Genomic DNA, 21966 nt, shown 5'->3' on the forward strand with positions numbered 1-21966 from the left:
TGACATCATCTGCTCCTGAACTATTTATTAACAGCTGACAGGTGTCACAAGGAAAATAATGTTCAGCACATTCCTAAATTACAGTTGAAGTGACCATACTGAGTTTGATGCTATGGTGATAAAAATTCAAGGCAGCCAATAAAGATGCAGAAGTACAAGTCCTGACTGAAAGGAACTGCCTAAGTACACATGACACTGCACTAATTTTAATCATGTCAAACTAGATATTTTTGTAACAGGTCCAAACCACAAATATTACCCAAATAGAGTGTAGTGAGAGTTCACTACACAGTTCCTCATACTGAAAACAAGGGGTCACCAGAGCAATGTGCTCCTCCCTTGCTTTTCCGAAGACTTCTCTGTATCAAGTAAGGACCAAAACTTTTTTTTTTTAAAAAATACTAAATTTAATTTATTTTCATTCTGTGTTTTGAACTCCAGCATTCCACACAGAGAGCAAATGCAATTAACTGGAAACCAAACACCGAAAGAGAAGGGTGCGGCTCCATCCAAAGACGGAAAATTCATTTTCCAGCACAGAGGAGAAATTTGACAATTGGGAGTTTAATATTTGTACTCAAGGCACTGCCAAGCCATACCTCCAACAAAGTGAGAGTGAAAACAGTCTGGGAGGAGGCTGTACTTATTTGCAATGCATTCCTGGGTCAAGATTTTCAACGCAAGTAGTAATTAAATGCTGGTATTTATGAACAAAGCCTGATTTATTCTGGTGCTCATTTGAGATCCACAATTTTACAATTAAAAAAAGATGGATTTTTTAAGCTTAAGTTAAGAAATCCACATATGGAAATGGGTCTGCCAGCAACATGAGCTGGTTGTATGGGCTGGTTTTTGATAGGCAATCTTAAAGAATATTAATCAGCCATTTCTTTAGCTGTGTCCTACTGGCTTAAAAAAAAAAACAAAAAAAACAACAGAGGCAGGTGCTGCAGCCTTCTCACAGGTTCCCAAGGTCAGAAGAACCTTCTCACAGGTTGACAACACCAGAACAACCCCAGCAGAGAGGAGTGGGCAGAGGCAGGTGGGGCGTTCAAGGATATGGTAATTACAGTTTCAAACAGTGACTCACGACTCACGCTCATCTCAGTCCTGGGCAAAACTCACATCCATGGTATGTTGGACTCACAGATTCAAAGGGTTGCTAACACGGCAAAACTTGCCAAGGTAATTATTCCAGTAAAGCTTTCTACACAGACTATCCTACCTATTTCCCATCATATCCACAGAGTCAGCAGGGATGTTACACTGCTAACACCTGTGCCCATCAATGGTTTTCTTCAGCCAAGCTAAAAAAAACCAAAAACCAACACATACAAATAAACAACCAATAATCCAAATCTCTTAAGATCTCTTTGTCAATAAAAAAGTACCCAGAGCACAGCAGTGCCCATGACCAATCTGCCAGTGAGCACGAGGAGCAGAGGCAAGGGAATAGCAAAGTCCTGTTGGTATCTCACACTCTTTCAGCTGAAAAGTCTGAGGGAACAGTTGTCTACATCTCAAAGATATTATCAAACCTTGCCATTTTTTGGACTAAGCGTGCCATATTTCCCTCTAAAACACAGAAAACATTTTTAAAGTACAAAAAGAACCTCTTTCCAGCATCAGTATTCTTGATTGGCAGTTTAAGAAAAAACAGCCTTCACTAATGTTTTAATTTAATCCTTTAACTGCCATAAGGAAATTTTCCAAATGGCAGATCCTTTCAGGTATAAAAATCAGAGAACTCCATCTAAATGCAGATTTCGGGTCACACTGTCCAACTGACAAAACACAAGATAACACTTTTCTTCCCAAGTCAATATACATTTATAATGGTTAGAAACATACACTGAAATTTTTCACAGTTCACCTACTAGAGCAGAGATATTAAGCTGCTGACACTGTGTACACTGTTCTTTGTACTTCAGTATCATCACCATTCCCCTCTCTCTTTTTTTTTTCTTAACCAAGTAGATAGGATAAGCTTGATAGCTTTTTATTCCAAATTTAAGTGGCTTCAATCCTGAAAAGCATATGCAAAATTACAGAAAGATGACTAGTCCCCCCTGACTACCAAACTCCTTGAGTGGAAGGTCATCAGGTGATTTTTCTCATAACTCACTTATAATGCTTTGAATTAGACAGAAAAGTGACAACTGTAGATAAAATATGATAAAAATATTCTACCTACCAAGAACCACAAAAGAGCAAATTAATCAAAGTGGCCTGAAGGACATGAATACTTTTTTTTTTTTAAACATCCACTCACTCAGAATTCAAGTCTGAACCCCACCAAAAGGTTACAAGTACCACTATCCCATAATGAGGCCAAAGGTACATCTCAACCAGCACCAATGACAATCTCATAACATCATAAAAAAGTTATACAATCAATCCATGGGGTTTTTTTTATTTCCACATTAATATTTAAGGGTGGTAGTCCCTGCTATGGAATTATACAATCACGTTATGTTTTCTTTGTACAGTCCTGGTGTTATTCAGCTGTCATGGAACAAGTGATGCCATTCCACAGACCAGGGAACACACTGATACTGTAAAAACCACAACACAGCTAATCATTTGCAAGGAAGAATCCTTGAATGCCTTCCCTAAGCACGGCAATGCCTTTTCCTTTCGCTGAGAGCCGAGCTGCAGCCGGCAGAGGGCAATGCCACGATGCTCACACTGCCCGGGCTGGGCACTGCAAAGACACGCCACAAACAGCAGAGCACCAACTGCAGCTGAAGAATGTTTATATTATGAAGGAGTTTTTCTAACACCGAATTTTCCATTAATTATAGAACTAAACACAAGTATTCTGTGGGTTGCCTAAACTATTAATTCCATCTTTACCGTCTGGGGCCTCCAACACAAGCTACTTCTGTGCAACAACATCCACATTAACAATTCTCCTACTTCTCAGATTTTAAAATTAGGTTTCTCAGCTTCAATGTTCCTGCTACTGTAATTATGCAAGTTACTGAAATACTACCCAGAATAACAAGCATATGTAAAAATCAGAATGCTGTCAAAGGCTTTTCCCATTTAATACAGAAATTGAACTTTCTAAACAATGGTAAAAAATATGTAGCTAGAAACTGGCCATACACTGCAAAAGAACTGGAATTAATATGTAAATCTTTTCAATGTCTAATCAGCATTTAAAATAAATTGCTGTTCTGAAAACAGTTAGGCTTTTTCTTTACAAAGATAGCCCTTTGTTGAAATGTATTCTTGACATTTAACATATTAAATTCTGCTATAATTCATTATCTGTGCTCTTAGAAGAACAAAAAACAAAGTCCAGAAAATAAAGCAACTCAGGAGAATGAGTCATTTACTAAAAGAAAAAAAAACATCTACCAACAGAAGCACACACACTGGCAACTCAAAGCAAAAACGTTTAAAGAATTATTTCAAAATCTACAGTCCAAACAGAACATGGAAGAAAGCTCAGCAAGCTTGTCATTAAAAATGATGACATTTAATAATAGTGGCAATGCACTGGTACTGTGCATCAAATCAGTCCCATCTACACTGGTCCATCTACTCCACAGAAAAAAGGAATCTGTACTGTACATCACCAAAACAGATGAGCCCTCAAATTAAGTCCACATAAGATTCAAACTGCACTCCCAGTACAAACACAGCCTTCCCACAAAAAACATGTTTGCTATTAAGTAATAAGCTTTGACATACCAAGAGGTTTGTCATACAAGCTTAAATTTAATACAGCTGTAGACAAGATTACACTTTGATTAAAGAAAAATCAGTGAGACTTTTACACTACCTATAATTACTCTACTATTACTATGAAGTTTTAATAAACTTTAATTGGGATTAGATGCTATCCATAGTTTGTTTCAAAGGGAAATAAGTTGGGCCACTGGGAATTGGCAGCATTAAGAGCAACATGGTTAAATACAAATTCAAAAGAAACATGTGTCCCCCCCATTGCTTCTTTCTTCTAAACTTCTCTGGAAAGAAGTTTTCTTCTGCAGACAAGTAGTATACTCAGTTCCTAAGCAAATACCAGGCATATCAAACCCAATAAATGATACAGGTTGGCAGAATGTTTCATTGGTTTATTAGAGGTTTGCACTATTTCAACCCTGTCATTAAAAAAAAAAAAAAAATCTGACACTTTCACTAGAAGAATTTTCAAGTGTGCACCAAAAAAAATGCTTCAAAAGTTTGTCCAGCCAGTCTTAAAACAATTGAGATGTTTTTGTTACAAGAAAAACAGAATATGAAATTTGTATATAGATCAGTAACAGCTCTCCTGATTGTTCATAAACAAATTCATGGGAATATCCACTGAAGTTACAAAATCCCCCAGATACAGGAAGCAAGCAAAGGGCAAGGCCCTCCCCAGGAAAGCACCTTTCCACACTGCTCCAGTGAGGAGGCAGGAATTAGCCTGTCTACCACGGACGTGGAGAGAAATAAGCTAGTCCTTCTGCTACTTGATCTTAAAATTACCTCCTGCCTCTCTTGTCTGACAGTAGCTCCTTGGGGCTGAGGAAGAGGTTGTATTTTAGACATTGTTAAATGACAGACTGCAGCAGCTCTTGGAAGGCAACGTACACACAACCTCAGCTTTACACCCCTCGGCTTTGCTGCACAGCACATTCCCTGACCACACTACTCAGTACCTCCCATGTAGGTTGTCAGGGAAGTGTCAGGAATCAGCTCTCTGCTTTCTCCTCTCTGCACTTAAACTGGTTTTCATCCCAACAAGTTCCCTCTTTTGCCCCAGGTCGGTGCTGGAGCAGTGACGTTTCGCAGCACATCCAGCTGTGCAGGACACAGCTGTTCTGCTCTCCCTCACAGCCGCTCAAGAGCTGCACCACAGGACATCTCCAGCTTCCTCCCTGTTTATATGTTCTGGTTTCTTTTGGAATAGGAAAAAAACACACAGAGACAGGGAGGAACTGAGTGTGGACCGGTCCCCTCCCTGCACGCAACTGCAACACACGCAAAGCACACAAGTGACTGGAAGCAAATCAGAATATCCTGTGTCAACACTTCAGCATTCAGCAAGGCACCTTAAAAACAATGGGGTGGCTGCATTTCTGAACTTATATATAATTTCATTATTTAATTCTTAGTAAGTTCTCATGGGACAAACAAAGTGTATTTTTTACTACGCTTTCTGATTTCAGGGCTTGATTCTCTGTCTCTTAAAATTAGATCAAGTCAGATAAAACAAACATGTTCTCTTAAAGACCAAAGTCCCTCATTTACCTTGTTACATTACACTTTTTACACTTAATTCAGAATTGACAACTTGAGCAGCTTATCCACCTATTGACTGCAGAAACTGGATGGACTGACAACTTCCAGACTCAGCAGCTGAATGTCTCCAGACTTCCAATACCATCAACTCAGCCAGTGCCAAGGAGAATTAATTCAAAGTATGACACACTGTCATCAGCCACCACCCAGCAGCGTTCTGCCACGTTTCTCAACCTCAGTATTTCTTAACAGGCACATCAGGAACGTTGATGTTTTCTTCACTTCCCTTTGAAAGGTTTAGCTTGAGAATTGAAGTACCAGAAACAGTAAACTAGTAAACAAAATTGTGTAAACCACATCAAAAGTTCAGAGTAACAAAACAGAGAAGAAAAATCCCAAGGCAATTCACACAGCTATTATTCTGAAAGAAAAAAACAATTGAATTTAAACCTTTATTCCTAACTACTCTATCAACACCTGCATATTTTGTATAAAATAATTTACAAAGAAATTCTTAAAATTTCAGAAAGTCCTTCTGGATTTTATCAGTCACTCATATATAGAATAACCAATGTGCAAATTATTAATCCAGTTTTCACTTACTACCTTACAAGAAAACTAATAATCATTTACACAAAGCAAGTCACTCATTATAGCCCATATAAGTTACTTAAATATTCCATAAGTTACAATAGAAGTATTCTTGCACTGGGCCTTATGATAGACTGCAACATATTTATTTCTTTGCCAGTTAGACAATACCAATTACAAAATTTCACACAAAACCACCTATCTTTTCATTTTTTCATTCCCCTTTACTAAAGCTTTACCAACTGTGTATGATTTACAAACATTTTGCTCAGCAATCCAGAAGCAAGTGTGGCCATGGTGAGTCAATCAATCAGCTCGAACCTCAAAATCACTTAAACTGCAATAGCTTACTGCTTATATTTTCTCAGATTTATCTGCAGCATAATTTCAACTGAAAATTCAATGTGGATTAGAAGGACTCAGTCTCTAAACCATACAAATAAAAAAGCAAATAAAATTTCAAAAACCAAAAAACTAAACCTCAAAACAAAAAACCCACCAGAACTAAGTCACAAACTTGATTCAACCAAATAATTAATTTAGTATAGAAAAAACAATTACCATTCTTTCTTAAAGAACACAACTAGAACTTTTGCATTCTGCAGATATGAAGAGTAATCATCATGTCAGTTCAAGGATAAAAACATTCATCTCTACTCAGTATCAAATATCATGCAAACTAAACTACTAGATTTCTTCATGAAGCAACACACTCAAAGTATGAAACAAACTATTTTAGCCCTGACAGGAAACATGTAAAGGACATAAATATTTCCAAGCTGCTATTTATAACATAAACCAAAACTACTGAAGGAGATTCTAACATGCAATGCTCTTATTAGCAAGTCACAATATAACCTTCAAAAACCAAACCTGTTGTAAAAACAGGTGAAGTGGTAAACAATAAGTGTCTCAAATATGGCATAGATAGCACATTCCTCACTAGGAGCAGTCTTATACAAAGTTTTATATAAAAGAGATGAAACTATTTTTCCTAAAATCTTTCACAGAACATGACTTATCTTCCAACTGTAAGAGTAGTTCAATTAAAAAAAAAAGTCTGCTCTAGAAATACCTACTTCACTACAAATGAAGCTCCTTCCAACGACCATTCTTGCATTGCTCATAACGATGGTTCTTCCAAACATGCTGAGAATATTTTGATAAAACTTAAACAAAGCTGGAAGAAGTAAGCATTTTTTTAAAAACTAAATACTCAAACAGCAGAACACAGAAAATCACCAATAAAAAGCTTTGTTACCTTAAGTGATAACTTTAGCATTGACAATCATTTTTCAACAGCGGAGAACTGCTCTTCAGGCACCTGAGCTTAGTGGCACAATTCAGAAAGGAGAAGTAGTAGCAAGTAGTAGCAATATATGTTTCCTGTTTTTCTTTTTTTTTTTTTCTTTTAAAAAAAGGGCAACTTGCAGTCTGAAGTGTGTAATCATGGTTTCAACTGTTCTCCAGTTTCAATATTCCCCTTGGCATCGTTTGATCCACTTGCAACACTGATCCCCTTGTCTCTACCTCACAGAATTCCCAGAGTAAACTCCAGTACCTTCACTGCTCCTTGCTCTCCTCACCCGACCCTTTATCCCCAGTTCTGCAGTGCTTTGTGCCTCAGTGCTGACCAGCAGCTCACCTCGACAGTTCTCCCACCAGACCACACAGATGTGCTTCCTGCCCCCCACAGCACCTGAGCACCTGCAGAGCCCCTTTCCACGTGGCCACCAGGCTCAAATCAGAGCAGCCAACCTCAACAACCGGCTCCTTGTTTTTAGAAGGAATGAGACACAGAAAAAGTTTCTTCCAGCCTTTCATCACACTTCCCTTTCACCTAATTTTCCTCTCTCCAGTCCCTAAAACCACTTATGTCTGGGTGCTCCATCACCACGTGACACTTACTTCAAAGTCACATGGACAAAAGATGGGAGGAATGCAAGGTGCACTGAGGGAATGCTACCACATGCTGTTCTCACCTTGCAGAAAGGGACAGCAGCAAGGGGAAGGTGGCAGCTGGGATTACAGTGACTTCCAGCCTTACAGACTCAAGTGGGGAAGGGCTATGCAAAAACAGACAGGTAACTTTTCATAAAAACTTGGAATTCTTTTCCTCCCAAAGAGTGGAAGGAAGACAGCACCAACATTATAGAGCATCAGGGAGCTGAAGGCTAAGTCAAGCCTAGCTTCAAGAGTGGCCCAAGTGTGAGAGTCAAGGACAGGATAGATGAAGGACCAGTTATGCACAAGGGCTCACCTGACATGTGACAACTGGTTTAGAAATATTCTGTGCACACACAACTTTTTCTGCCACAGATTTCTTCTCATTTCTTCAGCTTTGTCAAATACCTTGCTTAGAATCGGTAATTTGCAGAACATTTTTTCGCCTTCTCAATAGGAAAAATAAAGGAAAACTGAACTCCACATTCTGAAGTATCGTATTTTCTAATGGTAATATATGAACATTACAAATGAAATGTAATGTTTATATTACATTTCCACGATCCACAAAGAAACACAATACACAGAGGCACTTGCTGCTACATAGGATTTAGGTCCCAGGAGGATCAGATAAATCAAACAAGGAACACCCTACTCTGATGCTGGGGTTCATTGTGCTTTTTTGCTGCCTACTCCATTTCACTCTTCAATTAGTTCAACTAGATTACCTCTCTAATGCTGGTGAGAGCATCTTGCTCTAAAGTGTTATGACCCACATTTTCAGAAACCTGTAATATATTTTGGATTTTGGACATTGGACTGGACACTGCAGAACAAGCTGACAAGATTTTGTTCCATGCTGTTTGCTTTAGCAGTTTTGTCAAGGGAACCAGAAAGCACAAAGGAACATGGAAATCGATGGTGAAAAAAGTACCTTTTGAATTGGAACAAACATCTGTCAAAGAATAGACCTGAAACCAAAAAGCATGATTTCTCTCTGAATTGCAGCTCTGAGCTTTGCAGAAAAGAGCAAAGATTCCATATTCCACCCCAGTTTTCATAATGCAATTGCTCATTAGCACTGTGGGAAGATGCAAGACGTGCAGCCTTCTTGCTACAGGACATCTTTTAACAATTCTTCCCAAACATAATATCAACATATCTGAAAAAAAACCTGTTAACAGTATTTTATAAAGAACAGTCATCCATGTCTATTCTCCAGAATTTGAAGCTCTAATACTTGAAAAAAACCAAACGACCCAAGTATTTAAATTATAATGTTCTCAAAACTTGTAAGTTTGGCCTCATACACTATTAGCATGTTAAACAAATATGTTAGTTATCATAATTCCGACATTTAAATGATAATACCCTTACTATGCCTGAAGTGTAGACAGGTATCTAAGTGTTTTACACTTGAAACAAGCTGCATTTAACTGAATTTACCACTTGTGATTATATAAAATAAATATACAAGACATTCCTCCCATCATAATTTTTCCTCAAGCAAGGTCATAGAGCTCTTTTTCAAGGCTTGTTTATCAAAGCAGATAAACTTTCTCCTTCTTAAGATGCCAGCAAACAACACTCATACTTCAAAGGCTGCATTAAAAAGGCAAGCTCTAGTACAGCTCATACTCTTTCAAATGCTCAGAAATACAATGCATCAGGGAAATAAGGAGCTCATCTGCACCAGCCTGAGCTCACACAGCATGTGCATAAATCAAAAAAAACCCTTGCTAAGATGTCAAAAAGGCCCTCAGACCTGCTCACAGACACCACTGAAAAATGTGCACTCCTGGCCAGTTGTATGTACAAATGCAGTGCATCTGACACCCATCTGATTTTGGGGTAATTTATCACTGGTGTTCTTCTCTTTCACTGAAATGGGACATTTCATCAAGAATTATTAAAAGTACTGACAGAAATTCTACTGCTTTAGAATAATTAATCAATAATACTAATAACTAATTTAGTACTGAACGAGTGCAATGAAGTTAAAAAAAAGACCATGAAAGGAACAATGATGGGGAGGGAGAAAAACAAAACAACAACTGGAAGATGCTCCATCCCTGGAAGTGTTCAAGGCCAGGCTGGATGGGGCTCTGAGCAACCTGGAAGGTGTCCCTGCCCATGGCAGGGGGTTGGAAGGAAATAATCTTTAAGGTCCCTTCCAACTCAGGCCATTCTACGATTCTGGGATCAGCAGCAGGTTGGTCCTGTCCATTCACTGCATCATCTCCAGCTTTATGGAAAGGAAACCCCAGAGCAGGAATTATATGGGTCAAAAAATCATAACAGCAAAGAATGTCCACAAGTATAAGCAAGCACTTACTATTTCTTAAATCCTTCTATTGTGTGAAAAGTTTTGTTCTGGATAAGAAAGAAAAGTCTCCACTCAGCTTTGCTCACCTGTATAAAAACTGTCTGAGGCAATACTTAAAGCAGAACTGTATAACATACTTGCTAGACTTAATTTGAGGCACAACATCAGCAAGCAGATCCAGTCACTCAAATAATGTTACAAGATTACAGGTACCCTAATATTAGACTCAAAACTACATCTACATAAGAGGTTTTAAAGGATCTTACAAAGCAATTATTTTTGTAAATCTTTTGGAAATACAAAACAGCAATTATAAAAGGAGATGTGTACAACTATGAAACACACCAAAGAGAGGACAAGTTACAGATCTCAAAGTAAAGAGCAGTCATCAAGATCCTTTAATATTAGTTTATAAAACTTAGATCATCATCTAAAATTTATCCAGCAACACTTATCCGGGGAACGCTCAACATAAAGCTGTGTGGGAAAGCAACAAAGGAAAATGAGCACACTTGCATTTGATAACCAGACCAAAAAAACCCTCTTACCTGCACATCTGCATCCAAAATTGTTCAACTGCAGGCACATTTACACTGACCTGTGAAGCAGGCAAAATCCCAGAACAGGGTGACCTGAAGAGCCCTCAGGAATGCAATCTGGATGTCCCAGAGTGGCTCAGGGAAAGTAGGACAGCTGTGCTGGTGCAGTGTTTTGCCAAACTAACCCTTCCCAAGCCCACTGTTGGAACATGGGGTCACAGAATGTCAACTTGCAGCTAAAATGTAGATCTGCATGGAATTCACCAGGAGGCAACATCCTGCAAAGCGACGGCTGTGCAGTCCCTGCTGCTCTCGGGCGGTGAGGCAGCACGTGTACACACATCCCAAAACAAACCAGGAGTTTGGAAAGAAAGGCTGTCCTTGTGTGCCTGTGCAATGCATTTGTTCAAGTACAAAAACCTCCAAAACCTCCCTTCTGTTTACATGGCAGTTAAAAGTTAGCCAAACACAGCATACGTACTTTTAACTTCCAAATGAACAGTCAGGTTCATAAACATAACTAAGGATCAGGATGACACTGTGGGCAAAGAGCATCAACAGACTGAGAACATTCACATGCCTTTCTATGGTGTAGGTAACGTATTATTAGTATAAATAGCAGTTCTCCCTTTAATCACATAGCAAGCCCTCTGTTCATAGACCAAATCACTGGCCTTCACTGTCACAAACAGTACTTATATACCTACCAAAGCTCTGCTTAAACAGCACAACCAAGAACTTTACCTAATGTCAACCAGCTACAGGGATTCCAAAAACAAATATGCCCCCTCTATGATAATCTGTATTCCTGGCTTTCTCTAACAAGTGTTGGAATATGCAGTCTAGGAAAAGTCCTCAAAGAGGAAGACTGAAAAAAAAAAAATTCCCCTTTGAGTTCTTAAAAAGGAAGTAGTGGTTGACAGCTACAAGTGAAAGTGTTGTATTATTTCCACCCTTATGGAATTAGGGGTGGAACTAGGAACATTATTATGTCTTTCATTTAGTGCTTCTTTTCCTCCAGAAATTCTTTTAACATTTAGCTGACACATTTTGATGTAACTTTAAGTTACACTATAAAACAAGTACTCCAGATATTTCATAATACTCACTTCTATCTATACATACACACACTGAAACTTAGAACATAATTTAAGACAAGAGCAACACAGGCTAACCCACCTAGGAAATGTCTTTGACAGTGACCTCAGAAGCTTATTTGCTGGTAGGGGTTCATTTGCACCCAAAATCCTATCCCAAGTCCAAAAGTAACCTGAGCTGCTTAGACCTGCTGTGGAGCTGCAGACTGGACTGAATGACCTCCTGAGGTCCACACCAACTTGAGTTCTTCCAGCAGTTCATCCATATCATAGAATGTGCTTTTCTTGTTCACAGTATTGTAACTTCCCTCAAAGTAGATACCACCCTAACTACTCAACGACTTAGAATTCTAGATCCACAGAAACAAAAGAAATTTCATTAAACTTATTCCTTGTCCTTTAAAAATATATGTTAATATTGACATAACCTTAAAAATCCTCTGGTATACAGCAAGAGGAATCCCTGTAATGATTGCAAGAAAACAACAAGGAGTTGCATTTACCTACAGAGATCAAAAACCTCCAAAAATAACTTGGCTGCAGAATGGATTCTTTCACAATCAGATATAAAAAGCAAAGCTTTTTTTTAATAAGAAAGTTAAAAACAGGAAGAATTACAAATAATTCATTATCCCTCCTGAAAGCTTTCATATCCTTCAAGCACTGGGAAACAGCACGTGTAAGTGCAAACATCAGCAACACCAGAATAAAATCACAAGTAATACTACAGAAACTGATTTGCAATTCTATTGCCCATAAGTTCAGGCAACTATTACAGCTAACAACAACAACAACAACATAAAAACGAGAGGATGACAGTTAATTGTAATAGGAGTTACTGGGAAAGGCCATCAGAAATTTAAAAGGCAAAAAGGTAGGCAGGTTAAAAGCCCAGCTTTGCAAAACCAAGAGATCTGACTTTTGGCTTCTAACCTACACAATTAAGCACTACACTTCAAGAAAAGCAATTAAAAAACCAGAAGGCAAGGCATAATGATCAAACTCGGTTGGGGTGCGGTTAAACCTCTTACAGAACATTAACAATATTGCATCAAACACTAAGTTTTAGAAAAACTTACGTTTAAACTTAATCTTGCCCAACTTCCAGAAAAGGAACAACTTTGGAAAAGTGCCAGGTAAGAGCAAAAACTGCCTATCAGATAAGACTAATGGCATATACAAATAGCAGCAGCCAGTACCAAATGTCTTCAAAAGAACTTGCTGTACAAATATCTGGCCCATAACAGAGCTTTACATCTCGGATTTGAAACATAAGCATTTCTATTCCTTTCTATTTCTTCCTTTAAAAAGGTTATTACTCAATGCAGTTAACAAGCACCCACAGCTTTTGCATCTTAAGCCCTTGCATTAATTTTATTTTTATGGAAGAAATATTACAACTGCAATTACGAAAATATACAGCACTAATAACTTTGTTCTTACTTTTCTATTCAATAGCCTCTTAACACAAGAACAGAAGGTCACTTGTCTGCTCTTATATGGCTTATATATTATCTGATACCTTGCATGGTTCCTATATTGAACTTCCTGTCAATAATACTTCCAGCATATTTGAATTATTATGTGAAGACTAAAACTGAACAAGATGTTCCTACTGGGGACAAACTTGCTTTAATAGTAGCACAATACTGTCAATATTTTTGTATTTAGTTACAAGTTCTCACTATTTTACACTATTAGGACGTTTGCAATTGAGTCCATCTCACTGCCAATTCTTCAGTCTCTCCCATGGTTGGTTAATGTTATTTTATAAACTAAAAGGTTTATACCAATAGCAGCTATTTCCCTCTACTACACACCACAGTTCAACTATCAATACTGAAATGTTCCTTAGTTCTGCAAAGATATTATAAATTCCTCATGCCCTAAACTACCCTTGACTAATCCCAGTACTTTTTATGTTTATTTCTTATGTTAACTTTTTACAAAAGAAAAAAAAAAAAGGTCAAACTACTGCTAGCAATTTCTGTGTTTTTCCACTCAACTACAGTGTTACTATAGGATTTTGGACTTTCTATTATAAGCCTGCTGGAAGTTCATCATTTATTTATACTTTCTCAGGACTGAAATAAACTAAGACATTGCTCAATCATACAAGTCTGGTACAATACAACACAGAAATTGTATCCAATTAATTGTCTGGCTCCACCACAGTGATTTTCCTTCTCATAAAGGAAACTCTTCTGGGCGCTGGCAGACAGATATGTCTTCTTGCAGGGGATTAAGATGGTACAGTCCAATTTATCTCTCTGCCTGATGTTCCCACTCCTAAAGCAGACTGAAAAAACACTTGTCTATATTCAACCAAAATGTGGCAATGCTGCAAAGCTTTCTTCCAACAATTCTGCCACAAGCAGAAACATTTCTGGAAAGCAACATTGGGAACGTTAATGCATTGACACAGCAAGATCTTACAAAACTCAGAGCTCTTGGATAATCCAAATTCTCTCGGCAAGTGAGAAACGTTAACAGGAAGCAAGTATTGATGTGAGTCAAAAGAAAATCCAGAGACAACAAACAATTGTATAATTTAGCAGCAATAGGCTGTAAAATTGCTGGTTATAGAGATGGAGACAGCATTCTTCCTTCCTTTTCACTGGCCAGGTTCCACGAACAATAATCATTTTCACTTTACATTATCTATTAAAAGAAATTACGAAACCCAAAATGCAACAAAACAGCTGAGTTTTTAGCAGCACATTTTGCTGAATTCTAGCTAGATCAGATTCAAATCAACCCAACCAAAGCAGCCCACTGACACAGACACTCCTCACCCACATGGCCCTTACAGCATACATAAATTCAATTACTTTAATTAGATAAATAAGCAACAGAAACTGTTCAAATCCAGCAAGAAAAATGAGAAGGCAAAGCCAAATCAAAGTATTCCTCCAACACAATGTAAATCCACCTGCAAATGACCAATGGATTGCTGCAACTAGCACAGGAAAAAGTAAATGTCAAGAACAACTTTGATTATATAAAATAGGAAAGCAAGGTTTTACATTTATAAGCCTGGAACAAGGACCATCCTATTAGAGATCTAAGGAAAACACATTTACTGGCCTTCATGCCTACTAAGTAACTTGATTCATTTGAGGTTTGTAAAAATTCACTGCAAATACAAAAGGGATTTTTGTTTGTTTTTAAAACCTAATCAATGTGTTGGTGTTCCTGGCTCAGGATAGATGCATCATGACTGCAATGGATCAGCTCCAAGAATTACAGTATTAGCTCTGCAGCAGTGGCTCTAGATGGTATCTCTGCAGGGAAATCCTTGTCAGCACTGACTTACCTCTACTATAAATGGCCGCCCGCACTCCCACACCAGGTTCTAAAAGTATGGTGCTGAAGTTTGTCAAAAGTGAGACTCTCTACCCCATAATATTCTTATGATCACATCAGCATAAAATTGGATAGTTCACTCAGGGTGAAAAGCACTTACATAAAAATATTAACAGGTGTATGTAAGGGCTGCCTGACATCACCCTCTTACCAAAAGCATCCACACACCTCAGTTTGACCTCAGTGCCTTAGAGCAGATCCCAGGGCAGTCCCCCAGGGCACTTGGAACAAACATTCCATGTCTGGAAGATAAAGTGTCTCCACTGCAGACTGTAAGGACACAGCAACATCAAGAGTACTGAAAAATAAAACATCTGTTCATCTCTCAAAGGACAACAATCCTAACAGAAAGCTGAAAAGATGCAGTAGAGGAAAAAATAAATAACAGACACGGTATCTACCAAAATAAATGCTACTGATACATGAGAAATTAAACATCCCTTGCACAAACCAACACTAAATAGGCCTGAGTATCATAAAGAAATCTCCACTGGAAGCAGCAGGAAAAAAAAATCTCCCACAAAAATCCTGCAACTCTAAATACCATTTTTCATACCCCACTTCATTTTTAAGACAGATTTATTAAAATACTTCTGAACAAATAGGATATCCAGAGATGTTCTATAATTCTGGGCTATTGCCAAATTCTTGATATCCACAAAACATTCCATGTAATGTTAAGTGAAAAACATATTTCTTTTTTACACATTCTTTCTTCTTCCTTTCATGATCAATATACTTTTATCCTTAGTACAACACACCACAAAGAGATCATCCAGCGTTTCAACTCCTGTTTATTAATGTATTTCTTGCACTGGTGGTCCAGAATTAGATGCAGTATCCTAGACAGGGTCTAATAAGCTGGAAGGGGTTCTTCCTTTCCACATGCAGACTTCACATTTGTCCTTGTTCAGGCTCCTCTCTGCCCATTCCTCCAGCAAGGTCAGGTCCCTCTGGAGGGCAGCCGTGCCCTTGAGCATATCAACTCACTCCCCATCACACCAACAGATATGGTGTCACCTTCAAACACAACTAAACTTCACTGTGTCCTCCAGGTCACTGATAATAACACTGAACAGGACAACTCATAGCACTGACCCTGTGGCATCCTGCTCATCCCCAACACCCCATCCCATCCCCATCGTGGAGCCCCAGCCCAAACCAGTTCTGTTTGACTCCTCAAGTTGCTCGTACACCCAGACTGCAGTGCCCAAACTCAGACAGGCCACTGTGGGGAAGAGCCAAGAGCCCTGCTAAAGGCAAGGTACAGAGTGTGCCCTGCTCTGTCCTGCCCACAAAATGAGTCATTTTATCACACAGTCCAATTGGACTCAGCAGGCCATGATTTACCCCTGTCAACTCTACACTGACTACTACCAAATCATCTTATTCATGTGCCCAGAAAAGTGTTCCACAACTTGTTCCATGATTTTCCCAGGGACTCAAAGCCAGTCTGTAATTCCTTGGCTGTACCTTTGGGGTGATTGCTTTGAGGTGTTGGGTTTTGGGTTGGTTGGTTGTGCTTGGTTTGAAGGGGTTTGGGATTTTTTTGGTTGGTTATTTTGTGGGGTTTTTTTGGTTTGTTCTTTGGAAGTTTTTTGTTTGGTGGAGGTTTTTTAGGGGGTGGGGAGGGTTGTTTGTGTTTGTTTTCTTTAAAGAGGGTGCTACCTGCAGGAAGTATTCTGTAACATTTTTATCTCACATATTGTAAGCCTAGAAGCCATAAAGCACAGCCTTCATACATCTCCTTTACTATTATGTGGACTATGGCTTCCAATACACTAGTTAGTGTTTCTGTCATGAAGATACTATGAATGTGCTCAATTCAACTCATATCCACTTTGAATTAAACAAAAGCAGTAGTATTGGATACCATTAACAGAGAAACTTGTGCCTATACACATTTTTTTTAAGTTATGAAAAACGACCAGTTACTTGAAGTCCTTTTGATCTAAGAAAATACTTCATTTTTCACACAGTTTCACAGAGCCTTTGGTAACTGCAGCAATGAATTCCCTATAAAAGGTACTTATAACAGCAAGTCACAACAATCTAAGGCACTGAATAATTCCAATTTTTGAAAGCCTGGATATCTGTTGGAAGCTTCATGTTTCTTCTAAAAGCTTCTACCACATCTGTCAAAAGTATTTCAGCCTGGGAGAAGTCACATACAAATTCTCCAGGGTTTTCCACTTGCTTATTTTTAAAAATGGAAACAAAACCGAAAAAACCCCCAACCCCCAACTCAAATTGCTAAACTATTTCAGTTTAGCAATTTGAAAGAGTTTCTTCCTATATGCAGTGATATAAGCTGAGCAAACAGATTTACATTTTCTGAACTATAGCTCACTTTTCCTTTTGCTTTGATTCACACTTTTGGGAACACTCCATGCTCAGCACAACATCTACTTCCTACATATCTAGTGACTCACTTTTTCAGGCATCTCTACAAAACCCAGATTGATTAACTTGTAATTACTAAAAAAAACACGAAATAAAAATTAATTCTAAGCATAATCTTCTAATGTTATCACTGTATGAAAAATTTACAAGAGGTTATTGCGCTCTACCTACAAAGAAAAGCAAAAAGAGGCATTTCACTGGTTGTCTGTAGAAGTATTACTAAGCACAGAAAAAGTCCAAGTACAGATAATCCCACCACCAACTCCTCCCACCTTCATTTTACACACATTTAAGCTTAGATATTATGTTAAAAATATTTTAAAAAGCAAACCCAAATTTAAATATCTGCTTTTAATTGCTATTTACTGGTGATCCTGAAAATCCATCCTACTTTCATCCTTAATAATGCTGGTGTTACATAGACATTATCTCCTTGGGCACATAACTTTTTCCATGCATAATTGAAGTGCCTTTATACAAAGTAAACATTGACATCTTTCAACTGTAAGTAAAATGTCATCTTCAACTTGGTCTACTTATGTGACATACTTTAAATTATGCCTACCTCTGCCTCAGAAAAAACACTGTGTAGTTTCCTTACCACTGTTTACTGATGCTCCCTCTCTTTGGGTTCTACCCCTCTTTACAGATTATGCTGATAAAATTGTTTACAGACCATGTAGTAAACAGGACCACTCACATGATTCACTAAAATAAACTCCAAATCCTCAGAGAAAAAAAAAAAAAGACTACTGGAGTATAACTGAAAGGCAGCTCAAGAGGCAGCACAGACTGGACCGAGTGACTGGGAATGCCAGAAACTGGTATGGCCAAAGCCCACAAACTAATGAAACTGCAGCTCCAGATCATTCACAAACCATTTTGAATTATTCTCTCTGTTACTAAATTAACATTTCAATGTCTTTTATCTTTCAAAAAACCCAGAATTGATAAAAGTCCTACATATAAGCCTCTAAAAAATGTTTAAAAATACCGTGACAATTTGTGCAAGTTTAAATTTAGGTCATTGATAGGATAATGACAGTTTCCTAAATGAGATGTGCCTATTAGCAGTTCTGTAAACAATGATAATGTATGTTCCTCCCTGTAAATGTTCTGGCATAGTTTTATGTTTTTGTTTGTATTTTGAAAACACCACAGAATTCTTTAAAGTGGTTCTTGTGATTCAGGATCAAGCCTGTATTTATCAATATCTTCCACCTGGCTTTTCATAACAGCATTTGATATCTATTATCTCTAACAATGCATTTACCCCTCTCCTCCAGCTATCTCACAATTTATCATTCAGATACTCTACCAGATGAAAAACCAGACCATATTGCCAAGAAACATAGACAGAATCTGAAGTTCTCCACACTGCTGTACCAATGCTTTAAAAAACCTTTTACAGCACCACCACATCTAACATGCAACACTCACAGGAATGGATCCCTATCCATGATCCCAAACTCACTCTTCAGCTGACCACTATGGCTACAGATCTCCACCTGGGCAATTTTAGCAGACTCCCATCACATCTTCACATGGAATCTCAAGAACTATCACATATCATCCTCTTACTTCCTACTGCCAAGCTGCTACTTTAAAACAGACAGATAAAATGAATAAGCCTATAAATGTTTGACCTATATTAGAAAAGCCAAAGCTAACTGAAATTTCAAAACAAACCAAAAAACCCACAGCTGATAGTCCTTGAAGCTCGTCAGCAGACACTCAGTGCTTTGCCAAGTTAACCATCTTAAATATGGCTGGACTATTTGTAAACATAATAGAGCACGGAGGGGGGTGTCTTAAAATCTTTCTTAGTCATGAGAAATGTTAATAAAAAGCTATATGCACAACATTTCTAATTTAAAGACAGCACAATAAATTGGAGCATTTTACTTTGTTGAGCCAAAGGAAATGTTAAAAACTAAGCTTAAACTGAAAGTATTTCAAGCACCTAAGCTTTCAAGAGTCCAAGAATGCACATGACACACACAGCAGAGCCAAAGCAATATGCTTAATGAAACACTTCATACAGATAGCAGTTTGCACAATTACCTGCAGGTAACTTGAAAGCCATGCCATAACCCAGCCTTAAGAAATTAAATGCTTGTCTTGTCCCATCATGCCCAAGGATTGCATAACACGGGATAGTTAACAATGGGAGGTTTACGAACTTTGACTGCCTTGTACTGCTCCTCATGCTGTGTCATATTACTAAAAAACCTGAATTACAGACCACATTGTTCTTAAAATCCAGAGCTATACTGACTGCATTTCATAGAAGGGCATGGTGTGAAGTTAACAATCAGCTGATTTAGAGCACATAAAGTTCTAGGGTGTAACATGAATATATTCGGAAAAAAATACAGCACTGAGGAACTGAGGTGTGCACTTTGTTCTTTTCTTGCTGGATATTTAAAATTAACTTGACAGTTATAAAGTAAAACAACTTTACTTGTCCCAGTTCAATCCCTAGTGGACAAAAGACGCACTACAGAACCCCTCAATTTCACTTAACAAGATCGCCAGCCTTGGGAGAGGAACAGTGAAGGCAACACAGGATATATTTTAAAACCATTTTCACTATCAACGAGAAAATACACCTTGTATGCCACTTGTTACACTCCTGCTGCCAGCAACAAAACTTCTAGCAGACCCAAATAAAATACTCTATAAAATTTCAATAGGACAAGTAGGAAGAGTGAGCGTGCCAAACACAATGGGGTTTTTTAAATCCATTTTTTGACACTCCTCACAATGAGATTTATTTACATGCTCAAATAAAACGGTAATTTCTCAGCATTTGAACAAATGGTATTACACCATTATATTGATACAAGCCTGTGCCTTCACATTTCTATGACTCACCTGAAAATCACCTACTTCCAGCAATGAATAACACACCTGCAAGTTTTTCAGTACTTATCACCATTTTCAACTGTTAGTTTTACATACTTTTAATAATATTTAAAGTTTCTGCTTAGTCAGAAATCACCAACTTACCTGAAAAGTAATCATTTTGAAACAAACCTTACTCCTTCCACGTGCAGCCGTATTTATCACCGCAAAACCAGGGTGATCCACAGCCTAGAGGGACTTGCTGAAGCCAACGTGCAGCTCAGTTATACTTTTAAAGAAAGAAAAACATCTTACCTTGCCTGTCTTGTGATCAAACCAGACAAGAGCATGGTTCCTGGAGAGCACCTTGCAGTCAAACGTGGCGTTGTTCTGGGCTGGCCGGCAGCGAGCCACGGAGCGGCCGATCTTGACGGGCTCGTCCAGGTAGACATGACGCTCCTGAAACGGGTGAGAGTTCGGGCGGCAAGTGAAGATGGCCAAGGCTGAAGGCATCGAGGACAGATTGCTGGTTGCCACACCAACCAGAGACGAAGAGAGCCTCCTCTGATGCAGACTGTCCTCCACGATTTTTAACGCACCTCCGCAGCAACTTTATATTAAAGCAGGACAAATGTTATCGTATGAGAGGCCTAACAACTCATTGTTTCAGTGTGTAAACTAATCCTGGCAACAATCCAGTGAAAAAGCCCCATTATGTCTTTAATAATATCAGCAGTGGCCCAAGAAAAGTCTAAAATGGACAACTTTCAATCCATCCTCCTCTGGAAGAATAGGAACAAGCATCTGATTCCTTCAGAGAGAAGCAAAGGCCCCTTGAAAGAAGGATATAATGTCTTAAATCCAAGTAGATGAGTCATACAAGTACTTTTGTTTGTAACCTCAACTGCCTTCTTTCCCCTCCCCTTCCGTAAACAACACTGACCAAAAGTCTGACCAATGCAACATGGAAGCAAGGAAAGGTTTAGGGAAGGGGTTGAAGGAGAAGAATTAGTGTCCTCTCTCACAGAGCACAGATCGGGAGCTGGAAGGTGAATACGAAGCCCTCAGTCCACAACAGGGATCTAGCTGCTTCACACGGCAATCCGCATTTCACCATCTTCGTGAATTAAACCACGGCAGAATAGGTGGTCCTCGATTTGGGATGGGGTGCGAGAGATACACTGTTTTCCTCCCCTGCACCAGATAAAGCCGAACTGGTCTACAGCGTCTGGCAGCCGCTCAGATAAGGAACTTGATAAGGCACGGAGAGGGCTCCCAACTCTCCTTCTCCCGGGGACAAACCGGCGCGTGGGAAGGGTCCTCGGGGCCGGCCTGCGAGGTGCGCTGACAGGTCGCTCCCCGGCGGTGGCTCCGGCGGCGGCAGGGCCGTCCGTCCGTCCGTCCGTCGTCCTTCGGCGGCGGCGGTGCCGGGGCGGGCGGGCAGGGGCTTGCCCCGGGCAGTGCCCGCCAGGAGCCCCCGGCGCGGCGGCGGCGGCTCCGCTCAGCCCTCCGCAGGTGCTGCGCATGAGGCGGGCCCGCTGCGCACCCCCGCGCTCTCCGCCCGCCCAGCGCCGCTCCGCTGCCCCGGTGGCGGGAGAGGCCCTGGCGGCCG

The 21966-nt window shown here is 39.2% G+C and overlaps 1 protein-coding gene across 20 annotated transcripts in view; it reads right to left on the reverse strand.

Moving 5' to 3' along the window:
• The window catches only part of SLMAP (sarcolemma associated protein), an 82155-nt gene extending 60435 nt beyond the window's left edge, over nt 1-21720 (reverse strand). For 16 of the 20 annotated variants that reach the window (XM_018068493.2, XM_018068496.2, XM_018068489.2 and 13 more), the window contains exon 1: nt 20670-21719. In XM_018068493.2, the coding sequence (XP_017923982.1) occupies nt 20670-20867 (198 nt within the window). In that variant the 5' untranslated portion in view covers nt 20868-21719. Of the gene's footprint in view, nt 1-20669 lie in introns of all 20 variants that reach the window. The other 4 variants (XM_018068505.2, XM_018068497.2, XM_018068510.2 and 1 more) reach the window with 2 other exon arrangements.
• Nucleotides 21721-21966: the final 246 nt, after the last annotated feature.

The sequence above is a fragment of the Manacus vitellinus genome, unplaced genomic scaffold, assembly GCF_001715985.3.
Source record: "Manacus vitellinus isolate BGI_N305 unplaced genomic scaffold, ASM171598v3 scaffold_14_pilon, whole genome shotgun sequence".
Classification (NCBI taxonomy): domain Eukaryota; kingdom Metazoa; phylum Chordata; class Aves; order Passeriformes; family Pipridae; genus Manacus; species Manacus vitellinus.